The sequence below is a fragment of the Molothrus aeneus genome, chromosome 5 (genome assembly GCF_037042795.1).
Source record: "Molothrus aeneus isolate 106 chromosome 5, BPBGC_Maene_1.0, whole genome shotgun sequence".
Lineage (NCBI taxonomy): Eukaryota > Metazoa > Chordata > Aves > Passeriformes > Icteridae > Molothrus > Molothrus aeneus.
In genome coordinates, this window is record NC_089650.1 from 18,412,489 (window position 1) to 18,436,550 (window position 24,062).

General features: G+C 43.3%; 1 protein-coding gene across 1 annotated transcript; it reads left to right on the plus strand.

Annotated features, from left to right (window-relative positions):
- Positions 1 to 12,351: 12,351 nt before the first annotated feature.
- On the plus strand, positions 12,352 to 20,642 carry RASD2 (RASD family member 2). Its single transcript, XM_066550404.1, has 3 exons — positions 12,352 to 13,078; positions 16,528 to 16,807; positions 18,351 to 20,642. The coding sequence occupies exons 2-3, from the start codon at positions 16,537 to 16,539 to the stop codon at positions 18,878 to 18,880; spliced, it is 801 nt and encodes a 266-aa protein (XP_066406501.1). The 5' UTR covers positions 12,352 to 13,078; positions 16,528 to 16,536; the 3' UTR covers positions 18,881 to 20,642.
- The last annotated feature ends 3,420 nt before the right edge of the window (positions 20,643 to 24,062 follow it).

Here is a 24,062-nt window from a genome sequence, read left to right on the forward strand (position 1 = left end):
GGGAAGGGGCAGAGAAAAGTATTTGTAATGTTCCCCCTTCCTACCCCCAAATGCCACTGGAGACAAAGCCTACAGTGGTAAGGTGCCACAAGTGGGATGCAGTATCTAACAGAGCTCTGTTAAGTGCATGCTCACTTCTCTCTTACTGGGCAAGAGGGACTGCAAAGGGAGGTTTTGCAGAGAACAAGCACTGCATGGAGCACAGATTGGCATCTGCTTGTCTTACAGGGCTCCTTAAAGGTCTGGTGGCAAGAGTGCCAGCCTTTCCCCACAGCCACTGACTTCAACTCCATCATGCTTGGACACTGTATTTGTGATTCTCTTTTATTCTCCCTGACGATGGCAGGCTATAGAAAGCAGCAGAGATGTGAAGGAATCTGTCTGTCCTCTCATCTGAGAGTGGCTTTGGTCATCAGTCCAAATCCAAGAAAATGGCTGGCATGGAGTGCTGGTAAATCCCTTTGTGAGCAGAAGGACTGAGGGAGTAGCAGCTAGAGAGGAGAACAATGAGCAGCTCTACGCCATCCCTCTGCCACCCCCTGCAAGGCACCCCCTCCAAGAGCCACTCAGCCCATTTTAAATGTACTTCCTTCAACAGCAAGGAAGCACTGTGAGAGGCACTCACCATGTCTCCCACAACTCCCTCCAACACCTGGGATTTAATTTCCTAACTGTGTCTGTGTGCTGGGTTACTCTTGCTGCTAGGGCAAGGGAGAAATGCAAAGCTGCAGAGACACTGAGAGAAACAGCAGGCAGCAAATCATGCTTGGCTGTGTAGTCCATGTGTGCTTGGCCTTCATTTTGCACTGGGCTCTGTCAAAGCTTCAAAAGGCAATGATGTCCCTACATAACTCTGGCCTGCATTGTCAGACTCTCTTGGGACAGAGGGTGGTCAGTGAGGAAGGGAGACACTGTCTGTGTGAGGTCAGCAGCAAGATCTGACAGCATGAGTGAAGCTGAGGGACATCTCCCTTACCACACACAGATACCGGTGATATTCCAGGACCTCTCTGCACTGCAACTGTGGGACAACTAGGAAATGCAAAACCTTTAGCTGAAGGAAGAGTTTAAAATTGTTCTGTAACATTCTTCTTGGCTATTTATGACTCTGTGTGATCTCATTGTAGTTGGGACTGGCATGCTGCAGCCTTAGGTCTGTGTATCTTCCTTCAGCAATAACCAGAGGGGAGGTGACAGACCCTGTCATTTTTAGGGCTACCTGCAATTTTCATATTCATTTTATAGCCTGGAGTTGATCAAAAAGGAAGCCTGGAGGAAGCTTACAGACCCAAGCCACCAAATGTGAGGACCTTGCAGTGCAGGCTGGCTTGCATGTAAGTGTTAGTTTGCCCAGGTGCTCATGAACAGACCATAATCTTCTTCCTCATTGTGAACCCAACAAATCTGTGCTTGCTCTAGGCAGGCTCTATCAGGAGCAGTGTTATCCTCTAGACGTGTTGGCACAAGGTGTAAATGTCCCTTTCTCTCTCCCCCTTGCATTTTCATGATGCTCATGTGCCACAAACAGGGCAGTTGTGACACAGGAGTAGGGGCAGAGGGCTGGAAAGGCTGTTAAAGGCAGCTTGAGTAGCTGTCCCCTTTCCAAAAGTACATCCTTCTTCGGAATAGCTCAGCTCCTATCACCTTCCTCTGCTTTGTCCTGTCCAGAGGATGAGAAAAATTGGAAGCACCCCAAAAGAATGTGTATGGGCTGGCTTTGGTTCATCAGGTCATATAATAAATTCCCTGAAGCTCAGCATCAGGAATGCTGGAAAACTGCACCCTGGCTAGAGAAGATTTCCACGTAGAAAAAAGCCATCCAGCCACAGAGCAGTTGAGAAGTGTCTAAGCTCCTCCCACCTTTGATGATCCTTGAGAGGCTTGGCCAAGTTCACAGGGAAACACATCAGGGCATGTTTGGCAAGCCAAAGAACTGAGGGATACTAACCTGGGCAGCCAAGGCTTTTTGCTTCTGTGCTGGCCCTGTGGGAAGTCCTAGCACCTCTGACTAGGTGCTAATGGGACTCTGAAGGTGTTTGTAGCAATGTCAATGCTGGGCTACCAAGCATCTTGAAGCATGAGTCACCTCTTCCTGAATCATGGGACTAGCCTACAAGTTATTAATATTTATTTTCTGACTGAAAATAGGAACAACCTGCCTTTACTTCCAAACCTTTGATTCTGTAGGATTAATTCCAATGATGCTTACAGAATTTTCTCTGCATTGATGAAAACTTTGTTTTGTTGTCTTTGTGTTGTTTTCCCTGCTTTAAATCAAAGTAAAACCGAGGAGTTCATTCATCTCATCAAACAGATCCAAATCCTGAAAGACTCATCAGCTGTTAGGAGATTTACTGTAAAACCACAAGGATTTGCAGTGGTTATTGACCAGCCATATGCTCAGCTCAGTGCAGTGCCCTTTTGCACTTCTGACCAAGCCGCCTATCTGTCCACTTTAAAGCTCTCCCTGCTGGCAAGAGTTTACATTAGCTCAGCTGCAGCAAGGACATCAGATTTATTCCCTATTTGCCCTTTTCAGTATTCACAAATAAAATTTGTCCAGCATGATAGATACAGTTGCTAGTGATGTCTAAAAAACTCATAACTGAGGGTGCAATAAGCTAAGATGGAAGAAAATCTCCAATCAACCCCATTAACTACTACATGCTGGAAAAGTATCTTGGAGATTCATTCTGCTAACAGAACCCCTGGCTTTTCTTCACCTTTTCCTTCGCTTCAATGAGGAGGACAGAAGAGCTGCTTAGCTGTTCACCCAAAAACACTTAGAACCTGAATTCTCCATGCTTTGTATTAGCAGCAAGAGCAAAAAGCTGTCATACATCCTCTTCATTTTCTCCTTGGAGGTGCAGCATTGCATCTCTGTGGTGCAGACCTGGAGCACATGGTTAGGTAAGGCTGGGTGTGTCAGGGCTAAAGCACAGCAGTCAGTGGGTCATCCATCCTATTTTTAGTCATGCACTCTGTACCTGAAGCACCCTTGGCTGGCTGCTGGTGGTGAGTAAAACCCAGAAAGCCAGTAACCTTTCTCAGGTCATGCTCTCATGGGTGATGGATGGGGTGAAGGGCACTTTGCAGGCTGCTGCTGTTGCCCAAAAGCTTGTAATTCTTCCAGAAGGAAAACCAAGGGAAGGGGGAGGCTTTGCAGGAAGTTCAAAGCTCTGGCAGATCATTTATTTCTGCTTAATTGCCAAGGATGTGAAGCAATTTTGACGAGGCTGTGAGAGAAGGGAAGTGCCCTTTCCCACCTTCTCAACCTGCTGGTGGTTGTATAAGCCTGAGTGCGCAGAGCCTGAGGTTGCTATGCCAACTTGCGTAGTTCCTCCCATCCACCTCCCGTCTGAGCAATGCCGTGGGCCCGCAGGAGCAGGAGTCCATCCTGAAACAAAGCTGGCAGCAGAGGCTCTGCTCCATCAGGGGAGCAGAGGGAAGGACTCTGCAAGCTGTGTGCAGCCTTGGCCCTTGTGCCACCGATGAGAGACTGCACCAGAGCAACTGGTTTGCAGCACTTCTGCTTCAGTGTCTTGAGTGCTTTACCTTTGCTGCTGAGTTTGGTTTCAAGTCCTCATTGACAGCACAGAGACTGTGGTGTTACCCATCAAAGGAATCACAAGTTCAGCATGAGTCTGTGTGCCTGCTTTCCCTTCTGTAGCATTAAAATAAAGTGCCTTTCAAAGGCACTGGGAAGGAGGAACTGCTATTTCCAAGTGCTTACATAAATGGTCTTCAACTGCAAAAGTGGAGTGGAAAATCTTGAACTCCTTAGGCTCTTCACCCATCCCCTCCCTTAAGAAGGACACTATATGGACCTAGATTTTATGGTAAAAGGGTCAAATCCTTGAAAGAGAGCATAAAAGCAGTGTGACTTAGGTCTATGCCACATAGAAGAGGCTGGCAGATGAAGCAGTTCCCTGTTCTTGAATTTTATCTTAATTAGCAGTGATTTCCAGCACCAATTCTTATGGTTAGCCCTTTCCCATCTTTGTTTGACCTCCCACATAAACAACAAACTCTTTTCTCTACACTCCAGCAATAAGCAGGAATGGAAATCCTGACGAGTTAGTTTGCCAGTAATTAAATTTGTCCCTTCTGTTCGTTTCACAGATGCAGTTGCCCTCTGATTTGAAGCAAAGTGCAGGTCAGTGCCAATGGGAGCTTTTAATAATCTGGTAGTCTGATTGAGCGCTGAAGATGGGAAGTTTTCTTGTTAATTGGACTGTTGTGTAATTATCTAAGAGGAACAAGCTCCTCTGGACAGAGGAAGGCTGGGAGAGTGCAGTGTGATGGAAAAGGTAATGGGTAAATTTATACTCCTGCACAAATCCTCTAAGCCTTCAGCCAGAACAAACACATAGAAGATGCCTTAGATCTTATTTCCTTTGACTCAGCAGCTAGCTTTGTCATTTACACCAGAGAAAAAGGCACTTTGATAGACTTTCATGTCAAAATGGTCACTCTTTACATTGCTAAAAGTGGGGTGCCAGGCTAGCACAGCCTGCACCCTGGGCAGAGGACACAGACTCATAGCAAGGAAAGGCTGGTGCTGCCCTCCTGCTTCTGCTGGGCAGGGCTCAAGGGTGATTGCCCCAGCCTTAAAATCTGGCCCCTGAGGAGGCAGGCAACAACACTGCTGTCTTCATACAAACAAGACCTGATTGTAGCTGTTGCTAAAAACCCTGAATTTTCCTGATTACAGATCATTAGAGATTTGCAGGCAGAGGAACCAGGTAGGTTCAGGAAAATTCTCCAATTTCACACTAACAAAAGGGGCCCATTCAAATTTGACCCCTGTCAGTAAATATGTGCAAATACAGAAGCTTTGATCAGAGTTTTGATCTTTTAGTTAAAAAACAAGATGCTAGTCATTTTCACTGCGGAGAAAAACCTGACCTTGCAGCACCCTGAGGGTCTCTTTCCTCTTATCTAGTTGGTTTTAATCTTGCAGTTTTTAAGCCTGTTTTATGATGTTGAGGACCTGACATGTATTTGTGGAGAGATTGTAGCAGGCAACACTGCCTTTTAAAAACTGGGCCAAAGCAGTTTTGTGCTCTGGTTCCTTTCAAGGACGCAGATGAGGTTGTTAACATGTCCATTAGTGTACTTCCCAGGAAGATTTTGGTGGTCTGCAATGAGGTTGTTAAACACACATCTCTGTGTGCTGTGTCACCTCCTGGCTGTACAGATGATGCTGGGGACAGGGGACTGTTTCCAGTCGTGCAGCCTGAAGGCTATTATTTGTGTGGCCCTTTGCAGACAGATAAAATTCACTCTGCTCATGCTCTGAACTAGCCAAAAGCTATATAATCTCTCACCAGGACCAATTAATTCATGTTCAGCAGCTGGCTCATTAGTAATGGCTGCGCAGTTTTCAGTTAGTTTGCAGTGTGGGCAAGGGGAGCTTAAGTCTGGAGATGCTTACTCTGAGTAACCTGGGAGTAACTGTTTAAAACCTGTATGCACATTCAGTTTTTCCATCTGCAAACTGCTAAAATATTTATGTTCCTGAGACACTGAGACTCACTTTCTAGATATTTGCAGAATGTATGGATATTAGCAAAAAAGTTACACTAAGAGTATATAGTATTACCTTATTATTATTATAATGGATTTTACTTTGATTCTTGAGTACATGATTGCAGTCCTTTGAGAGAGGGAAACAGAACAAGAACAGAAAAGAAACATAAAAGAACAACCTGTCATTATCACCTGTTCTTCCCTCAGAGTGATATTCCCATTCACTGGCTTCCTTTCATGAAAAATAAAGGCATATAATATCTCTCAAATCAAAGGGATGAAGTATTTTTCAATCCCTGGCACATTCTTATTTTCTTAATAAAGGAACTGTAAATGCCCAGGTTCTAACATGAAACTGATCCTTTAGATAGAGGAAGGCACAGAAACAATTAACCCTGTGTGAAGACACAGAGCTCTAATTCACATGTTAATAACTGCAGTGAAACCAAGTCCCAAATAAAACCTGTGTAGAATCATGCAGATGTAGAGCCAGAGCCACCACGGAGTGGTGGTAACCCAAGAAGATAACTTAGTATTAGACAGCTTTAGTGCTCAGGCTCTGTCTCCAGGAAGACAACCAAGGGAATTGTCTGAGATCGGCTTGTCATCATGCAGTCCACATTTATGGCTTCAGAGAGAAGGACTGGATTTAGAGAAGCTTGGCAGCCAGGCATAAAAAGACCTTGGTGTGAGGAGAGCTGTGCTAGAAGGATGTACCTGTAAAGACCTGTAAAGGTTTCTTTCACAGGTGAATTAACCCTGTTTCCTGGAGGCACAGGTGTAGATTGAATGTGTTGGTGGAGTATGAAGAAATGTGAGAAACCAGATCCTTAGAGAAACCATTTTCTACCCTTGACAGATCACTAGGCAAGAAGAGTTTCTGACTGGTAATCTCTATATGGAACCAGCTGATACCAAATATAGTGGCCAGACCCAGATTTGCAATTGCCACTTCTTAATGGAGACCCCAATAGAATAGCTGGTCACAGGCAGCACCACGTGGGATGCAGAGGGCTCTGGCTTGTCAGTCTCTCTTTCATGCATTTTTCATGCACCTCTTCTGGTTCCATTTGTTTTGTCTTTGTTTTTAGCTGCATCTAATGAGGCTTAATTGTCCTTTTGGTTAGCTATTTTTCTGTGAAGTCTTACAGGGCTGTCATCCCAGTCCTCTTCATCTTCTCCCAAGTTTTCCTTCCCCTCTGCTCTCCTTAGTTGTCCATATTCCCATTGCAGGTAAAAATGTTTAAGAGATGATCATCAGCCCTGGTAGGAAGTCAGAATGGATGGTGAAAGAGGTCAAGTACAAGTGAGTACATATCTTGGGGATCCAAGCAACATCACTAGGAACACAGCTGTAGAAATGGCCCAAAAGGAATTGTTTTCCTCTCTGTCTTTTGAAAGATGTCAGTGAGGGGAGAGATTTTGGGGCCTTTTTGAACGAACCCCTTCCTACCAGCATCATTCAGCAGGAAAGACGTGTTGGCTCCCTCACAGGTGTGCAGTTATCTTTGTGGACACAGGGCTTGGGAGCAGCTAGGGAAATGGGATGCTAAACAGAAACTGGAAATGGTGATGTTTACCTACAGCTGCTCCTTCCTGAAGCACTCTGTAGTCACTGTCAGGTGCCTGACTTGCCCTTCTGCTCCAGCAGGATCATAAGCTACACAGAGGGATGTGTTGGGGATTGCTTTTGCTCCATCAGAGCCTGAGAGACCATAAACAACCCTACCTTGATATTCACCAAGGGCAAGGAAATTATTTGTACACTTTGATTGGTTTTTTCCCCCCATGTTCTATCCTGAATCTTTTCCAAATAAGGGGAGGGGAGTTAAGCTTTAATTTTTCTTTTGAGTAATTTTTCCAAGATTGGAAGAGTTTTAAAAAGTTCAACAGTGAAATGCAAATGTAAGGATGCATGCATGATAAGGAAATCTGGACATGCTGCGCCAGTGGCAAATAGAAAGGAGGGGGACTAGAAATGCAGTCTTTTCTCAAAAATATTTAATTAAAATGTAATAAAGCATTGATTCACAAGAAATGCAGCAAAAAAAAAACCGAGGTGACTTGAATTCATTTTTCACAGCAGTATTTTCCATTTTGCAGGGATCTCAGTAATTACTATTAATACATTTTACACCCTAGGACGCTGAGAAATTACAGCCATGCACAAATTCTGTGACAGGACCAAGAATAAAAGTCAAACCACCACTTTCTAAATTGCATGCCTTCTCCAACTGCATTCTCTCAAGTACTACTGTTCTCACTCATAACTAATGATTATTAGTTTTTTTCCCAGTCACTGTAGCACCCCTGGAGAGCCCTTCACTGAGTTTAAACACTGAGGGGGGGAGCTACGGATAATTCAGAGGCAGTAACAGATCAGCAGTTCATCTATTTGCTGTTCAGAATATGACTTGGTACCTGCAGTTTACTGGCTCCTGAACACTAACTTTTCAGCACTGCTGGAAGGGAGAAGCACCAAGCAGGAGGAATGAATGTGGGAGGGAGGGAAGGAAGGTGAGGGGGTGGAAAAATGAGCTTTACTGAATAATGAGGAAAGTGAAAAGGAATGAGAAAAGAGAGAGAAAAACTGGTTTAAATATTTAATCTCCCTTGCATTTGCTTTTGAAGAGGAAACAAAAGGCTTGGAACATCTTTTGTCTTGAACTAATTGTGACCAGAGATGAATGGCATGTGATTGTCACTTCTGTCATTTGCCTTAAGGTGGAGAGAAACAGATTGGTCCTGCTGCATCAGCCCAGCACATCAGACTCTGTCTCCAGCTGCAGCCAGTGCCTGAAGCTGCAGAAGGTATTCAATTACTCGTGGCAGTGCAACTGTATGAGCCCACATTGCGCTGCATCCTGGTGCCAGTATGGGCAGCATGTATGGTGCCCGAGAGCTGCACTCTTCTTTGGAGAAGGAAACTCCTTGGAGAGGTCTGAGGAGCAGTTGTGCTTCCCCATATAGTAACTCACTTCATTTAGGACTTCACCATTTAAAACCAGGTGGTTAGTGCAGCACACATCAGCTGTAACTTCCTCTTGTCTCTCCCCATTCCTCTGTACATCTTTCTACCCAGCCTCTTTCTGCCACATTCTTTCACTTCCCTTGACTTGCCTTCTGTAGTCTTCCGTCTCTGCTCACCCACAGTCTAGGCAGGGCCAAAAGCCACACAGATGCCCTGTGTACCAGTCACAACTGCACAATTTGTGGCACCTTCCACAGCTGAGCACCCCCTGGATGAGCTGGCAGGACCTGCGAGCCAGCAGAGACAACAGCTACATGTGCCAATGGCCAGTGCATCAACAAACCATAAATCACAGAGCAGTTTCTTTTGAAAGAGACCTTAAAGATCATTTAGTTCCACCTCCCCTGCCATGGGGAGTGACTTCTTCCACTAGACCATGTTGCTCAAAGCTCCACCCAACCTGGACTTGAACATTTCCAAGGATGGGGCATCCACAACTTCTTTGGAAGTGCCTCACTACTCTCATAGTAAATATTGTTTTCCTTAACTCTAATACAAAATTTCTCTTTTCCCAGTTTGAAATCATTACCAGTTGTCCTATCCCCTCTCCTTTCTTTTAGACTCTACTTAGGTACTAGAAGGTGCTATAAGGAATCCCTTCTCTTCTCCAGTAAAGGAGAGACAGTCTCTCAGACTGTCTTCATAGGAGAGGTTCTGCATCCCTCCTATTATCTTTGTGGCCCTCTAGGCCCACTCCAACAGGTCCATGTCCCTAGTATGCTGGGCACTCCAGAGCTGGGTGCAGCACTCCAGGTGGGGTCTCCTGAGGGTCAAGTAGAGGGGCAGAATCCCCTCCCTTGACCTATTGACCACATTTCTTTTGATGCAGCCCAGGATACAGAGCTGTGAATACACATTGCTGGGTCATGCCAAGCCTCTCATCCACCAACACCTTCAAGTCCTTCTCCTCAGGGCTGCTCTCAATTCATTCTCTGCTCTGCCGGTATTTCTTCTTGGGACCACCCCATATGCAAGACCATGGATTTGGCCTTATTGAACTTCATGAGGTTCATGTGGGCTCACCTCTCAAGCCTGTCAAGGTCCCTCTGGATGGTATTCCTTCCCTCCAGCCTGACATTCAGCAAGGCAGGCACAGCCCTTCATAGCAGTGGTGGTTCTCTGTAGCCATTGTCTGTCATCCTCCTAAACAGGCTTAGCTGGATAAAAACCTCATTTAGGCTTTCTTTATAGGCTAGAGGAGTGGGAGGGAGAAATGCCTCTAGAGACTAATACATTGCTAGCCTGTCTTTTAAATTGAAAAATATCTGCAAGATTTAAGAAAGTCTGATGGTCTCTGACTAATCAGAGGAAACTGCTGAGACTGGGAACTTCTCTTGTTTGGCAGAGACTTTGTCTCTCTGATTCACTTATTCCCTTTATAACCCTCAAAGCAAAGAGGTGCTGCCATCCCTCCTCCTCAGAGGAGGGCAGATGTAATGTGGTTTCTCCACCAGAGCAAATCATGGGATGTCTTTGAAAAAGTAGGGATTTTTTGACCTCTGGTCTCCTGAGCCCTGAGGAAAAGTATGAAACCCTTTTTGTCAACTCCTTAACTGGTAGCACACCAGAAGAAATAAAACAAAAAACACCAGCCCAAAAAGCGACAACAATGTCTTTCAAGCCTCTGAAGTCTCACAGTTAGCAATTATCTTTCAAAAGTTATTACCTGAAAAGTAATTTATTATTTTACTAGTTGTTCAGTAAGATATCCAATATCCAATAAAGCTAAGGTGCCTAGTTAAGAACGTTCTTATTTTATTTTATTACCATTTGAAGAACTTGATTGGTTATTTGAAATGCTGGAGAGAATAGCTAAGTAGGAGTTTGGGCTGGGTGAAGCCAGCAAGCCAAGAGTTTTGCATCTGGTTTACAAAAGAGCATGAGTAGGCTGAAATTCCAGGCTGATGAGATGGTCTCCACTATGACTACACTTCTTTCTTGGTAGAGAACTTGGTACACTTGACACGTGAGCCATAGGGATGAAGGAGGAGTTTATTTTCTGTAGCACTAGGATCTCACTTTGCCAGGTTCTGTGGCCATTCCTGCTCCTATGGCAATGATACCAGGATGCTGGTCACTCTCTTTGGATCTGAGCTACACAAGAGCTGACAGGACATCAGAAATGGTCCAGGTTTTATCTGAACTAATGACTTAGAAATGGGAAGCATCATATCTTAAGTCAAAAATTTGTCTGAGCCATGAAAGTACTCTCCCACCTTTTGCCAAAAGGCTCAGGAGCTGACAAAGGAGACCTGGTACTGTGGTCCAAAACGAGTTCACTTCTGCTCATGACCCAATACCAGTTCAGTACTGCTGCAAAATTTCAATGGTGCTCTGCCATGTCCTGCCCCTTCTTCCCAAATCTGAAGTTGTTTGCAGGATCTGCTGCTTCCCAAATTTGATCAATGTTGTTTTGCCTTGTGTTAGCCTGTGAGTCCCCAGATGCACATCCTGCTTGGGATGACCGTGACCCTGACTTCAGTGGGAGCTGCTTCCTCTCACAGACAGTTCCAGCTGGACTCATCCCACAGCCTGTGTTGTATCCTTTGAGGTCTGGGAGCATAGAGACACTCACAGGCATGTCAGGCTGTGCCTGCAACAGCTGTGGAACCTCCTCAGTGGTTGCTGTGGATGGCTGTGGATGGGTTCAGTGCAGCACTAGGAGCAAAGGAGGGAAGCTTTATTCCAAGGGTGGCAAGAGATACATCCCTGTACTCTGAAGAAAAGGAGGAGAGAAAGTGAAGCTTCTTGGAAATTCCTCAAAAGCTGCAGGAATTGGTGAGGGGAGGAGGCTTTGAGATGATACATACATGGTAGTTGAAAGAATCTTTGCGTTCAACAAAGAGTAAATTCCTCAGGGGAAACAAAAAAAAAAAAAACCAGGGAGAACTGTGGGAGAGCTGAAACTGTGTTTGCATTTGGAAGACTGTGCCTCCCTTCCATTTTCTTATTGTCAAAATACCCTGAAAATAACTGTTTTTCTTCCTTTCCTGCTCCACCCCCAGTTAGGAGTTTAAAGTAGGAAATGCTGAAGTATTTAATCTCAAATCTTTCAAAATCAAGTTTTTGACATATTTTAAAATAAACTCATAGATCTAAACTACTATTTCAGTTCAAAAAGAAGAAAAAAAAATTCAAGTAGATCAGCAATGAAATAAACGGCAAACATGTTTCACTTGGGATTGAACAAATGCATTGAATTCACCCTATTTTTAGTTTGTTTCTCTCTTTTTCCTGAGCTTCAGTTCCACACACTTTCAGTTTGTTTGACCTTTTTACCATTTCTATTACTCATCCCTAGTTTAGTTTTTCATTTATTTAAATATTAACGAAAGAACAACAGTTACAAATTATTCTTATTTCTTAAACAAACCATGTAAATGTCTTGAGGTTGAGCAAACAGGGGAAAGCATTCCATACAGCAAAAGATTTACAGAAATTATGGACAGAAAGCCCTTACTTGGGCAATGAGTCTGTCTGCTGCTGTCTAGCAGAAAAAATCAGCAGGGAAGTACAGAGCTTTTAGAAAGAGCTTATGAATTTGCCGCTTACTAAGTAAATGAATTCTCTGTGTCCCTCATACACATACACTAACTCATTCCCCACACATGCATACATACAGGTCTCTGGTGGAAAGACAGGGAATGTGCAGTCTGCAATGCACATGAACTTTCTGTTTGGAGGAGAAAAGATTTTTCCAATAGGCACAAAATCCCACCCCCTCAGCACCCCTCCTTCCCCTGTGTCTGACACTGACTTCAAGGGAGGAGTTGAGCCAATTATCTGTGAGTCCTACAGAAGGAAAATCTGCAATTTGCCAGTAGTTGTGAGAGAGAGAGGGAGAAAGGCAGGGAGGGAAGGAAAAAAGACTTAACTGGCAAATGTAAAGAAAAGCCCCTTTTATCCTAGAGAGAGAATATTTTAAAGCAAATCTCAGACCAGAAGAAAAGAAGCCCGTGGGAAGGGATGAGCCAGGCAAGATCTGGGGAAGCATAGGGTCACCAAAGCCAACTTCCATACCGACCCTGATCTTTCTGCAGAGGATCTGAGGCAGCACAGAGGCAGGGTGGGCCAGCTGGATGCACCCACTACCCTGCACGAGTATGTGCTGCTCCTGAAATTCTTTCCTCACAGTAGAGCCTACAAAGTACAACTTGCAAGAAAAGGCAGTGGGAGCGGGAGAGACTCTGCCTCTCCTTTTCTTGAACTGAGCCTGTGAGGAAAAGAGCTCATCTGCCCAAAGGGAAAAACTGCCACCATTCTGAGACTCTTCTTTAGCCTAAGTCGGTTGCCTGATCCAGTACTTACATCCATGGGGGAACGCCCTCTGGAGCCCTGCGGTCCTTCCCAATCCTGCTAAGTTCTTGGGAAATACTGGAGAAGAACTGAGCCCAGAACAAGCAGCGTGGGATCCACAGAACAACAGCCTTTTACAACAGCAGCCACCTCTGATTAAAATTATCAGCTTCATCAGACTGCACCAAGACCCAGGACTGCTCTTCCTGGGAAAGAGAGGTAAGAAATCAGCACGGAGTTTGCAGTGAAAGTAGGAAACAAACATGCCACAGGAATGATTTCTGGTGTGCATGAAAATGACAGGGACACTAGCAGTGAGTAAGAATTGACAGGTCTGTTATGCATGTTACAGTTTGTGTCTGTCTTGTCCTTTTTAGCTGGGTGCAGTGATTAACACTGGGGTGGCAAACAGAGACACAACCAGCATCTGAAGACAGAGGAGTGCAAGGGAGGTAGTTCAGAAGTCTATTCATGAATGGGGAGTTGTAGGGAGAGCATACACCCTGATGGGAGGGTGGAGAACTAAGGTGCAATAGCTCTGGGTAGGGTGAATAAAGAATATCTTCCTTAGGTATCTCCCTACAGGTGCTCAGGCTCAAATTTGTCAGTAGCTCACTGGCATTCAGACAAGTGCTCTCCAGAGCATACAAAAGCAGGTTCATTGTCATTCATTCTGATGCCTGCCTATAAAAAGAGAAGTGGTGCTTAGCTGGTAGAGGATAACACAGGGAGTCAAGAGAAATGGAGTTTAATGCTGATTTTTGACTGTGGTTTCAGCTTTCTCTGGGCAAATGAGCTTTTCCCTTCATTTAGTGTTATTTAGAGATAACATTAATTGCCTGTACTTCACTACCATTTTGAAATCCCTGCACTGTACCAATATAAACTTTCTAACATCAAGCCAGTACATAAAGCAGAAGGTACCATCGAGAATTAATCTATGCTTAAGCATTTAATAAACTGGAAGGAAAAGATGTAGATTAAAACCAGCTGGAGGTTGTTTGTATCCTCATTCTCTTCTGATTGATTTTGCTTTACTTAGCACATGAACATGTGGTGTCTCTCCGTTTCCTTTCTACTGTCTTTAATCCTTTTCATTGTATGAGCCCCTGTGCTCCACCCTGCCACTCTTGGGTGTCAAGGCTGAAGTTTCATTCCTTTTCTGAGGAGGAAAGGAGACAGACTGTGTTGAACTAGAGAAAAACTGAATTGAGGGGATAAGAAGAGAAGGCTCAAAACAAAAATGTAAGCTCCCAGTTCAATGGCACACTCTGAGTCAGGTTTGCAGCAGAGGTGATGAGTAGCAACTCCACAAATCGAAATGCCAGAAAGCATATTTTACTTTGAGGGAAATGAAATGCAGTTAAGAAAGCACAGGAGTCATCTTGACAGGTGGAACAAGGACAGTGTAAAGTGATCAGGTTCCTCAGCATGCATGTTCTGTACAGGACATAAAAGGCATTCGTTCAAAATGCGTAACTGCTCTCTCCCAGAGGCTTTTACACTGAATTGTACAGAACTGCTCTCTAGCAGGTGTAAACCACACAATCCACTTGCCCTCATGCAGCTACACCGGTCCATTACAGCCTGGAGAGCTGCCTCACCTCTAGATATTGGTCCTGGGTGGTAAAGTAGTTTGTAGCTTTTACAACTCATCTGTTTCCCTGCTCTTCTCTGCCAAATAAATAAGCCTCAGAGGGTGAAAAAAAGCTTTTTTTTTTGTCTGCCCATGGATGCAAAACTGTATTGGAGTGGCTACGGATAGTGTACATGGCAGTGTTTCAGAGACTGAATATGGTATTTCTGCACTACTGGAGATAGGTCCTGTGGTAAATAAAACACAGAATCCAGTTCAAATACCAGCTGTGCTCCTTGCTGTCATTTCTGCCACAGTAATCCCAACAGTACCATAATTCTGCATGTGTGTGTCCATCAAAAAAAAAAAAATGCCAGTTGTGTTCTGGCATTTATCTGGCTCTAATATTAGGCTGTCCTGCCCTCTGAATGTAATTCAGAGTATAAGCTACTCCAAGGAGACCATTGCATTTCTTTTGTGCTTTAAGTAGGGCTGAATATGCCATTGTTGTGCTGCAAATTATGGCAATAATAATAAATAGTCATGTTTTGCTGTTTCCTTGGGCTATAGCACAGAGCTTGTAATGATGCTGGATCAGAATTCCAGAGACTACTTTATTTAGCAGTGACTGTATCTTCACTGCTGCTTTGGTGCTGAGCACATGTTAAACAAAGTAAAATATTTTAAGCTCTTCCCTGAGATAATTGTCAGGTACATAAAAGCTTTGGAGATAAAAGTCACTCAAGGGAAAGATAGGAATCCAGATCTGGACCCAGAAATGATCTTTCTGTGTACATAAAGTACTTGCATTGTAATATTAAATAAACAACACCTAAGTTAAATAAATGGCACAGTGGGAACTTGAATATTCTTTAATAAGAACCTAGTAACCAAAATAAACTCAGTCCAAAGTGTGCCTCCTTTGCTGCAACAGTCAGCTTTCCCCACAGAGGGGCTGTATTTTTCTTTCATCACACAGTTCATTTGAACTGGTACACTAAAATAATCTGAGCAGCACTTTTTCTTTCCTACCAAAGTTTCCTGCATGTGAGTGCTATGTCAAAATGCAGTCTCCGGGGTCTCTAGACTCATTTTAGATGTCATGGGTTGGAAATCTTGTCTAATAGCTATTTAAGATGGCTGTCCTTCATCTTTTCTCCTGCTTATACTTAGCACCTGTGCTTGGCAAAGCCAGTGGCACCCGCAACATCTGTATGTATAAAGACTGGAGCTCCTAAAAAAATCAGTTTCTGCAGTTCCACCCATTGACAGCCATCCTGCTGCAACAATGATAGTTTGCTTATAGCGAGTTCCCACACTACCAGGCCAAACAGCAGAATTAAAATCTGTTTTCTAAAAGGTTATTGGAGGCACAGATCTTTGAATTTATCACCAGCCAGTGCTGTTTTGTGGCTCACGCTCCCTGCATCAGCAATTAATATTGCATGGGGCCAGTTATTTAAAGTTACTGAGATGTCTAGCTTGCACTGATGTTATGCATGATTCTTGTTTCTGTCTGACTTTTGGCTGATCTCAGAAAATTAGTATTAAGCACAGCTCCTATTTAGGCAACCAAATTAATCAATCTAGGTTCTAATGGCAGCTGCAGTGGCTGTAGTATATTGGGGAATCTGACCTCTGTGTTTATATATCTAAATGAGAACCAAGTTCTACTGAAAAATCTGGTAAAATGTGTAAGTGACACAGATGGTGGGAAGGAACTCGGTGTCTCAGATGAAGAGCAGCTGATAAATTCAGCCCTTAATGTTTAAATGTGACAGCAAATTACAATTCAAAAGCATGTTATTTTCAGTGTAAATGCCTTCATTTTTATACTACTTTAAAAGAAAAGAAAGAACAACAAAAACAATAAAACAAAACCAAAACAAAACAAAAAAACACTCACTGAAAATGAGACTGAAAAGTTTAAGCATTTCCAGTGAAAAAAATCTCTGTATGAACCACTGATTGCTCTGCTGTGCAGGACTATGCTCCAGAGTTCTCTTTGGCAAGTGGGTGGTGAGGAGCTGCCTTATTTTTCCCTCCATTTGGTTTGCGATCTTTCCTCCAACTCTGCTATTTCCTCCTTCAGGACCAAGCAATGATGAAGACTATGTCTGGTGGAAACTGCAACCTGAACGTGCCAGCCAAGAACTCATACCGCATGGTGGTGCTGGGAGCCTCCAGGGTGGGGAAAAGCTCCATCGTCTCTCGCTTCCTCAACGGCCGCTTCGAGGATCAGTACACTCCCACCATTGAGGACTTCCATCGCAAGGTCTACAACATACGGGGAGACATGTATCAGCTGGACATCCTGGACACCTCTGGGAATCACCCTTTCCCTGCCATGAGGAGGCTTTCCATCCTAACAGGTGAGAAAGTCACGGGGAAGGTCATAAGGACAGAGGTTAGCTTGAAACGTGTAGCCTGGGGATGACTGGTTTTTGGGACATAGCTAAAGGGACTGCTTGATTTACTGCAAGATGTATTTCTATAGAGTCATATTTCCTGGCTGGCATGGTCCCAGCATTATAAGGAATGCATAAGCCACAGTAGAGAAGTCCAGTGGGTGAAGGTCTAAAATTGAGGTTTTCCCTAATCCATCTACCTTCCCCTCCTGCTTCGTACTTTTACTGATGTCACAAATAAATGGCTGAAATGCAATTCTGTGGGTATAAAGAGCAGCAAAGGGCAAATTAAGCATATTGTTGTAGGACACATACAGTGAAAAATAAATATAAAATGCACAGGAAGGGAATTCTCACCAAGCAAGTCCCAAGGATTTTTTTATTCTGAAAATTTCCAGCCTGATTTCCTTGATTTAATATTCCAGTAGAAGGATAGCTTTACTTTTACCCTTTCTCCTTAATCTGCATCTAATCAAATGTGTTTAAAGACAAAAGAAGGGGAAATGGTGGGACCATTTTGTCTCTTCTCACTGTCAAGCCATTCCTGTTGTGGGCTAAAATATAATTTTTAATTATAAAAGTGACAGTAGATGTATATTCAGCCACAGCTCACAACAAACCTTTCTGGATTCACTATCCACCTTTCTAACTGGCCAGTGAAACATGGCATTCACATCTGACAAGGCTACAATCCATATTCAGTGAGGTCCTAGAACCAGTTTCTGGGATGCAAATGTACGCTTTAGTCCCTGAAAGCTCTCTTAGCATGTTCCACACAAATGTCATTCAACAGGCAATGATTTGCCTTATTTTCTACTTCCTATTCCTATTCCTATTCCTATTCCTATTCCTATTTCTATTTTCTATTCCTTCTACAAGGAATTGTAAGTCAGGAAATGTCAAAAGGAAATGCCAGGGGATGTGTGTCATTTATGTATTAGGGTTTTTTCATGGTCTGCTTCTCTTGAGGAAATACAATGACAGCAGAGTGCACTGAAAAACCTCTCATTCCTGACTTGGGTGTTCAGGAGTGATTAGCTGTAAACCTTCAGTTCAGGTGTACCTTCATGTATTGCGTAATCAAAGGGTTAAGGCTGAGTGGCTACCAGCTCTTCACTCTTTCTGGTGTCAGAAGAGGATGTGTTTTACAGAGAGATACAAATGAAAGGAAATAAAAAGAAGAGCAGTGCAGCAGAGCTAAGATAGAAACATGTCAACAAAAGAGATAAAAGCAGGCAATAACTTGCAAGCCCAGTGCAAACTAGGAATGCAACTGGATATGATTGGAGTAACATCATAGCCAAAAGTCTTTTCCATAGTACTATAGAAAGATGTGGGGAGTTAAATGAGAAGAACTAAAGTACAGCTGAGTGAATAGGTGCCAAAGGACCAAACAAAAAATATGGGGAGGAGATGAAAATAAAAGAATTGCTTTTTAAAAATTTGCTCCTCTGAAACTGGCTGTGACTAACAAGCCTTTACAGCATATATATTTTTTTAATTGCAGGGGATGTTTTCATCCTGGTGTTCAGCCTGGACAATAGAGAATCCTTTGATGAGGTCAAGCGACTCCAAAAACAGATCCTTGAGGTCAAATCCTGCCTGAAGAACAAGACCAAGGAATCAGCTGACCTCCCCATGGTCATCTGTGGCAACAAAAATGACCACAGTGAAATCTTCCGCAAGGTACGCACTGATGAAGGTGAGAATCTTGTCTCCAGTGATGAAAACTGTGCTTACTTCGAAGTGTCGGCCAAGAAGAACACCAATGTGGATGAGATGTTTTATGTCCTCTTCAGCATGGCCAAGCTACCTCATGAGATGAGCCCTTCCCTCCACAGGAAAATCTCCATCCAGTATGGTGACACTTTCCAGCAGAAATCCTTCCGGATGCGCCGAGTCAAGGACATGGATGCCTATGGCATGATCTCTCCCTTTGCCCGCCGGCCAAGTGTCAACAGTGACCTGAAGTACATCAAATCAAAAGTTCTCAGGGAAGGGCAGTCCAGGGAGAGAGAGAAATGCACAGTCCAGTGAAGGAGGCTTGCGCTTCTGTCGGAAGACAACATCCATGTGCAGTGCCTTAAAGAAAAATGGTCTGTGGAAGCAAAGAACAGGCTCATGGGGTTTATTGAGAAAACCCAACATGGAGAAAGGATAACTTCCTGTGGATTCTGCTGAGTCACAAATGTAGATAACATCAACCTTGAAGAGGACTGGGAATAATCATACAGCTGAGATACAAGTGCATTTTTTTGTCTTTGTAATGTAGCTCCTCTTCATTCCCCTTTTTGTTTGAAAAATAGAGTCCTGAGAAGTAAAGACATTTCAACCTTATTGTTACAAAGAAAATAGATCAAAAATGCACAGCATTAACAGTGACCCAGCATGCAGCTCTTGCTAAGAGAGAGGAGATTATATGTGTTTATGTGTGTGTATCTCTGTGTGCCCAAGTGCACGTGTGCATGCATGTGTGGAGCTCTCCTTTTAAAAAGTGGGACTTGCAATTCAAAGAGCAGCAGTCTTAACTGAGCATTCCCAGATTGGGAGTGGACTCTATATATGGATGCATGACTTTCACTCCTTCTGAGGGCACCTGCATTAAGAATTTGGTTTTATGTTTGTTGGAACAGTTACCATTTGACATTGACATGATTGTTCGTTTGTATTATAGGTTTTTTTTTTGCAATTTGTTGGGGTTTTTTATTGTCTGGGGGTGGGTTTTTAGCAAAATCAGATGGCAAGTGCATTTGATATTAAACAGTGTCTGCTTTCTACCAGTGAAAGGTGGTTTTCATCTGTAACACTTTCTAATACATACATTGCCTGAAAGTGAAATTATTCTGCAAAAAGCCAATGCATTTGGCTGCTTTGCAAGCCTGGTGTGATGTTGTTTCTCAAAGCAGCCACACCAATTATGAGTTTCATAATACAAATGCCACTCTTTGCCTTTCTGGCCACTGGACTAATGATTCCTTCCTCTGCCTGTATCAGTTGAGAGTGACCAGGCTTATATGTAGAATCAGACCATTTCAGAGGCAGCATTGGATTCTTTTTCAAAAATAAGAACTGAATGGTTATAGGGCCAGCTCCTGCATATTTCTTCTGCTGACATGCTTCTAGTAATTTTGTTCATGGTTTCCCTCACTGTCCAATAAAGGTTGCCTTGATCATTTGCACTGCAGGAGTCCTTCAGAACAGAAGCTTTGTCCTGGCTGTTCAAACAGGATTGAACTGACTGGTCAGATAAATCTGGGGCTGTCCATTCACTTCTTTCCTTTCTCAGGCTTCCTTATCTTCAGTTCTCTTCAGTTGTTTGATGAGCTCCTGTTCACCCACAAAGTCCGATATATTCTCTTAAGTGTGAGCTTTCCACTCTTGCTGACTGGAATGAGATGTGTGCACACATACCTGTGGGCAAAGCGTGGCCCCGAGACAGTAAACAACAGTAGAATATATATATTATATATACCTCAGAAAGACCTTCAGATATATTGTCCCTCCCTCACCCTCAAGTTCTGCGTTTGGCTACATCTGCCTTGCTGTGTCCTGGGCAGAGCCGTGAGCTAGTTTGTGCTATAATTTGACAGGAAACCAAGAATTATGATTGTCTGTAAAAATTAGCCTCTGGGATTCAAAGTCCCATATTCATTTATCAACTCCACCCTTCATTGGTACTGTATTGGTAAAATACACTGTTCTTTTATTCCTGTTGCCAGGGCAGCACCTTTCTGACCACATCTCCCTCCCTATCTATAAATATGTATATGGTTTATGATTAAACCTGATTTATTTATTATCTGTGTCCTGGTTTGGTTGTTTGGTTGTTGTTTTTTTTTAATTTCTCCAAGAATAATGAGGAAGGTCCTGTGTTTATGTTGTGCAGGTGAATCTAGGTAGGCGAGTTCTGGATTGAGAGTCCTGATTAGATCTCCAGTAAGTTCTGGAAGAGCCTTTTATGTCCTCCAGATGCCAGGGGCTACACATTTTCCTGTTCAGAACGGAACTGTGTCTATACCCATATCTATCTATCAATCATCTTTTTGACCACTAACTTATATATACAGATATCTGCAGAGGCAGACAGTTACTTTTCCCTAAGCTGCCTCCAAAATGAGAGAACAACAACTCTCTCCTCCCTGCGCAGAGCTGACGTGTTGATCCCTGCTGCAATTTAATGTGGTCTCTGCAGAGACATCACTGTTTATCTCAGCAATCTCTCCAGATCACCATCTGTACCTCCCACTTCTGTGAGTCCTGGTCCCTCTGAGCACATCCTCACCACCCAACAGACTCCCCACCCAAGTGCCTCAAGGACATGGAGTGGGTTTGAAGATGGAGTGAGAAAGGCATATATAATGGATATTGATTGGGTTAAGGGACCCTGGAATACTAAATGAGAACTCCTTGCCCTATGGACCACGTACTGCCTTACTGACCCTGCACCTGCTCTCCCAGGCCTGCAGGATAAAGTTGAACTTTTAAAGAGCCTTCAAAATCAAGTCTCTGTCCTTGTCTTATAACACTGACCTTACCATTATTTTCCTTACTTCTCCACACCTCCACAAACACAGTCTTTCCGTCTCCACAAAGACACCAGATTTCTACACCCTTCCATCTTCTCCTTTTCCTGCCTCTTCCACCATGGACACAAAGCCACCCAGCATTGAAAAGCAACATTGCAGTGACAACAGAGGCACAAGTGTAGGGGAGGCTGAAGACCAAAGAGCAGGTGCTCACATATGCTGGATGCCACAGGAATGCCAGTGATCTTCAGCTGCATAGTCCAGCTGGGCCAGCTAATGCTCAAGGTGAGAAGCATCTGAGAAACTGGCTGGGAATGAAGGTGAAGCTGCATTACAGTTACCCACAAAAACAAATGGCAATAAGCAGATAATCTTATTAAAGTAATCCTAGTCTTCTCATTGCATTTTGTTACTGATGGTAATTGCTTTTGAAGTTAGATTTTCATGCTCCTGAGGACATTTTTTTTTCTTTTATTGCATCATTATAGTCATTCTATTAATATCTATATCGTATTTGGGCTCTAAAAGTGCTTACAGCCCCTAAATCAGACAGTATGTGTATCAGTTGTTTATTCACAGTTAGCAGTCATTATGTTCTGTGGAAAGGCCAGGGACTGGGAAGCAGAGAGCAAGGCTACCTTCCTGCATAGGGGACATAAGGCAAGGCAGGAAGAGGAAAGAGGAATTGTTTCTTTCCTGCTAACCACTGAATGCATCTGGCTATAGAACAGAAAAGGGAAGAGCTTTATGGGAAACTCTTATTATGTGTGTTCAAAAACTGTGAGACCCTGAAAGGAGCAAAGAAGAGACCTACAGCCAGGTCTCAGAGGCACCACCAAAAAGAGAAACCACCTCTTTCTTTTTTTCTTTTTTTTTCTTTTTTTTTCTTTTTTTTTCTTTTTTCTTTTTTTTTTTTCTTTTTTTTTTTTTCCTTTCTTTTCTTTTCAAGAGATTCAAGAGACCTGCATGGAACTTACTGCAACCCAAGAAGTCATGAAAATGCACAGGACTAAGGGCAGGTCTGGAGGAAGGAATCTGGAAGAGATGCTAAGAGTACCCTTACTTGGTCTTACCTGGTGTAATTAATTTGCTTTATTCCCACAGCTACCTCATCCTACACTGCAGTATATAAACCCTATCACTATTGATGCAAAGCCTTGCTTAGGGTTTTTGTGTATTTACTTTCAGGACAACAAGCAGTTGAGGATCAATCACAGCCCTGGAACAAGACTAAGATTTATTTTTTATATTGCCCAACACAGCAAGATAGTCCTTGTCCTGAAGAAATTACCAATCAACACATAGGAGCTACTATAAATATTGGCAAAAATCTAATCAAGTCACAGGGTCAGGACTAATCAGGAAGGAAATAGTGATCATGGTGAATTAAGTAAAAAACAATCCAAGGGTGGAGAGGACAGAACGAAGGCCTGTTTTGACATCCAAAGGATTAAATTAGGCTTCTGTTCTGAAGGATCCCCAGGAGAGCTGCTGCCACCAGGCCAGCCTGATGCTAGAGAGAGGCTTTCATGATGCAGCCTCACAAAGAGCGTTGTCTCCCTGAGACCCTGGGGTCCAATATGTCTGATTGTTTCAGAGGTCAAAGGTCTTTCACAAAGGCAAGTAGGAAATGGTGGGATAATTTTTTAAAGGGCAGCAGAAGAGAGCTTCAAAAGGGTGCTCACAAAGGGTGAGCCACAGGAGGTTGTCCAGGTAAATAATTGAAAAGATAGGCTAGAATGTAAGCTATAAAATGTACCTTTCATCTTTATTTCATGCTTCTCTATGCACAAGTCAAAAAGAAGACATTTTATTTAGCCTTTTTTTCCTTCCTCAAATGTTAGCCACTGCCTACTGCTGCGTAGAAGCCACCTCCCACCTCTCATTACACCTTTTTCTGCCTTAGATTTACTCTCCTGTCATCTACCTTATTATGGGCTGCTTTGCTAACCCTGTCTTAGTATCTTGGCTAGGGTAGAAGGTTACAAGAAAAAGTGGTTTTGAAGTAACTGATGATTATTTAATTTGATTTGAAATCACTGTTACATTCAGGGGCTTTATTGGCATTATTGTTTCTGTAAAATTACACAGTGGCAGGCTCAGATTAAAGGATCTCCTTGAAAAAGTATATAAAACATGATATAATGTACATTTTCCCCACTGGTTTCTATAGCAACAGCCTTTTCTCTGCACTCAGAAAGAGCAGGGAATTTGCAGGGGGGAGATGAGTAGCAGTAGCTCTGCCTTGCTCAGATCTTTCACTTCTGAGTCCTCATGGAAAATTTTCCTCCCTTCAGTTTCTCTTATGTGGAGAAACAAAGACCAACAGCCAGAGCTGCTTTGCAGACTACTCTATATGTCTTGTAAAGCTGTGGGATGGATATTTACCACAGACAAGGAAGTTTTATTGCATGATTTCCATTTCCATTATGTGAATGTCAGCTGGGGCATTGCTCCTGCCACAGTGCTTGATGTGGGGAATACACATGGCAAAGTGCTATGAACCAACTGCTGCACTCAAGTATAGTTAGAGCTAACTGTGAGCCTTGACCATCTCCACTCTTCCCTGTGCCTGTCAGGCTCACTCTGAGCCTGAGATTTCCCAGAGAACCATTTCCTTTGCATCATGGCAACATCAGCCAAAGACCTCTCCTTGCCTCTACCACCATTTGTCATCCACAGTGAGCAGAACC

Bases quoted from the DNA above. Each gene is read 5' to 3' on its own strand.
- RASD2 (XM_066550404.1), top strand. From the start codon at position 16,537: ATGATGAAGACTATGTCTGGTGGAAACTGCAACCTGAACGTGCCAGCC. The intron at 16,808-18,350 runs GTGAGAAAGTCA...TTTTAATTGCAG, and splicing joins GAGGCTTTCCATCCTAACAG to GGGATGTTTTCATCCTGGTG.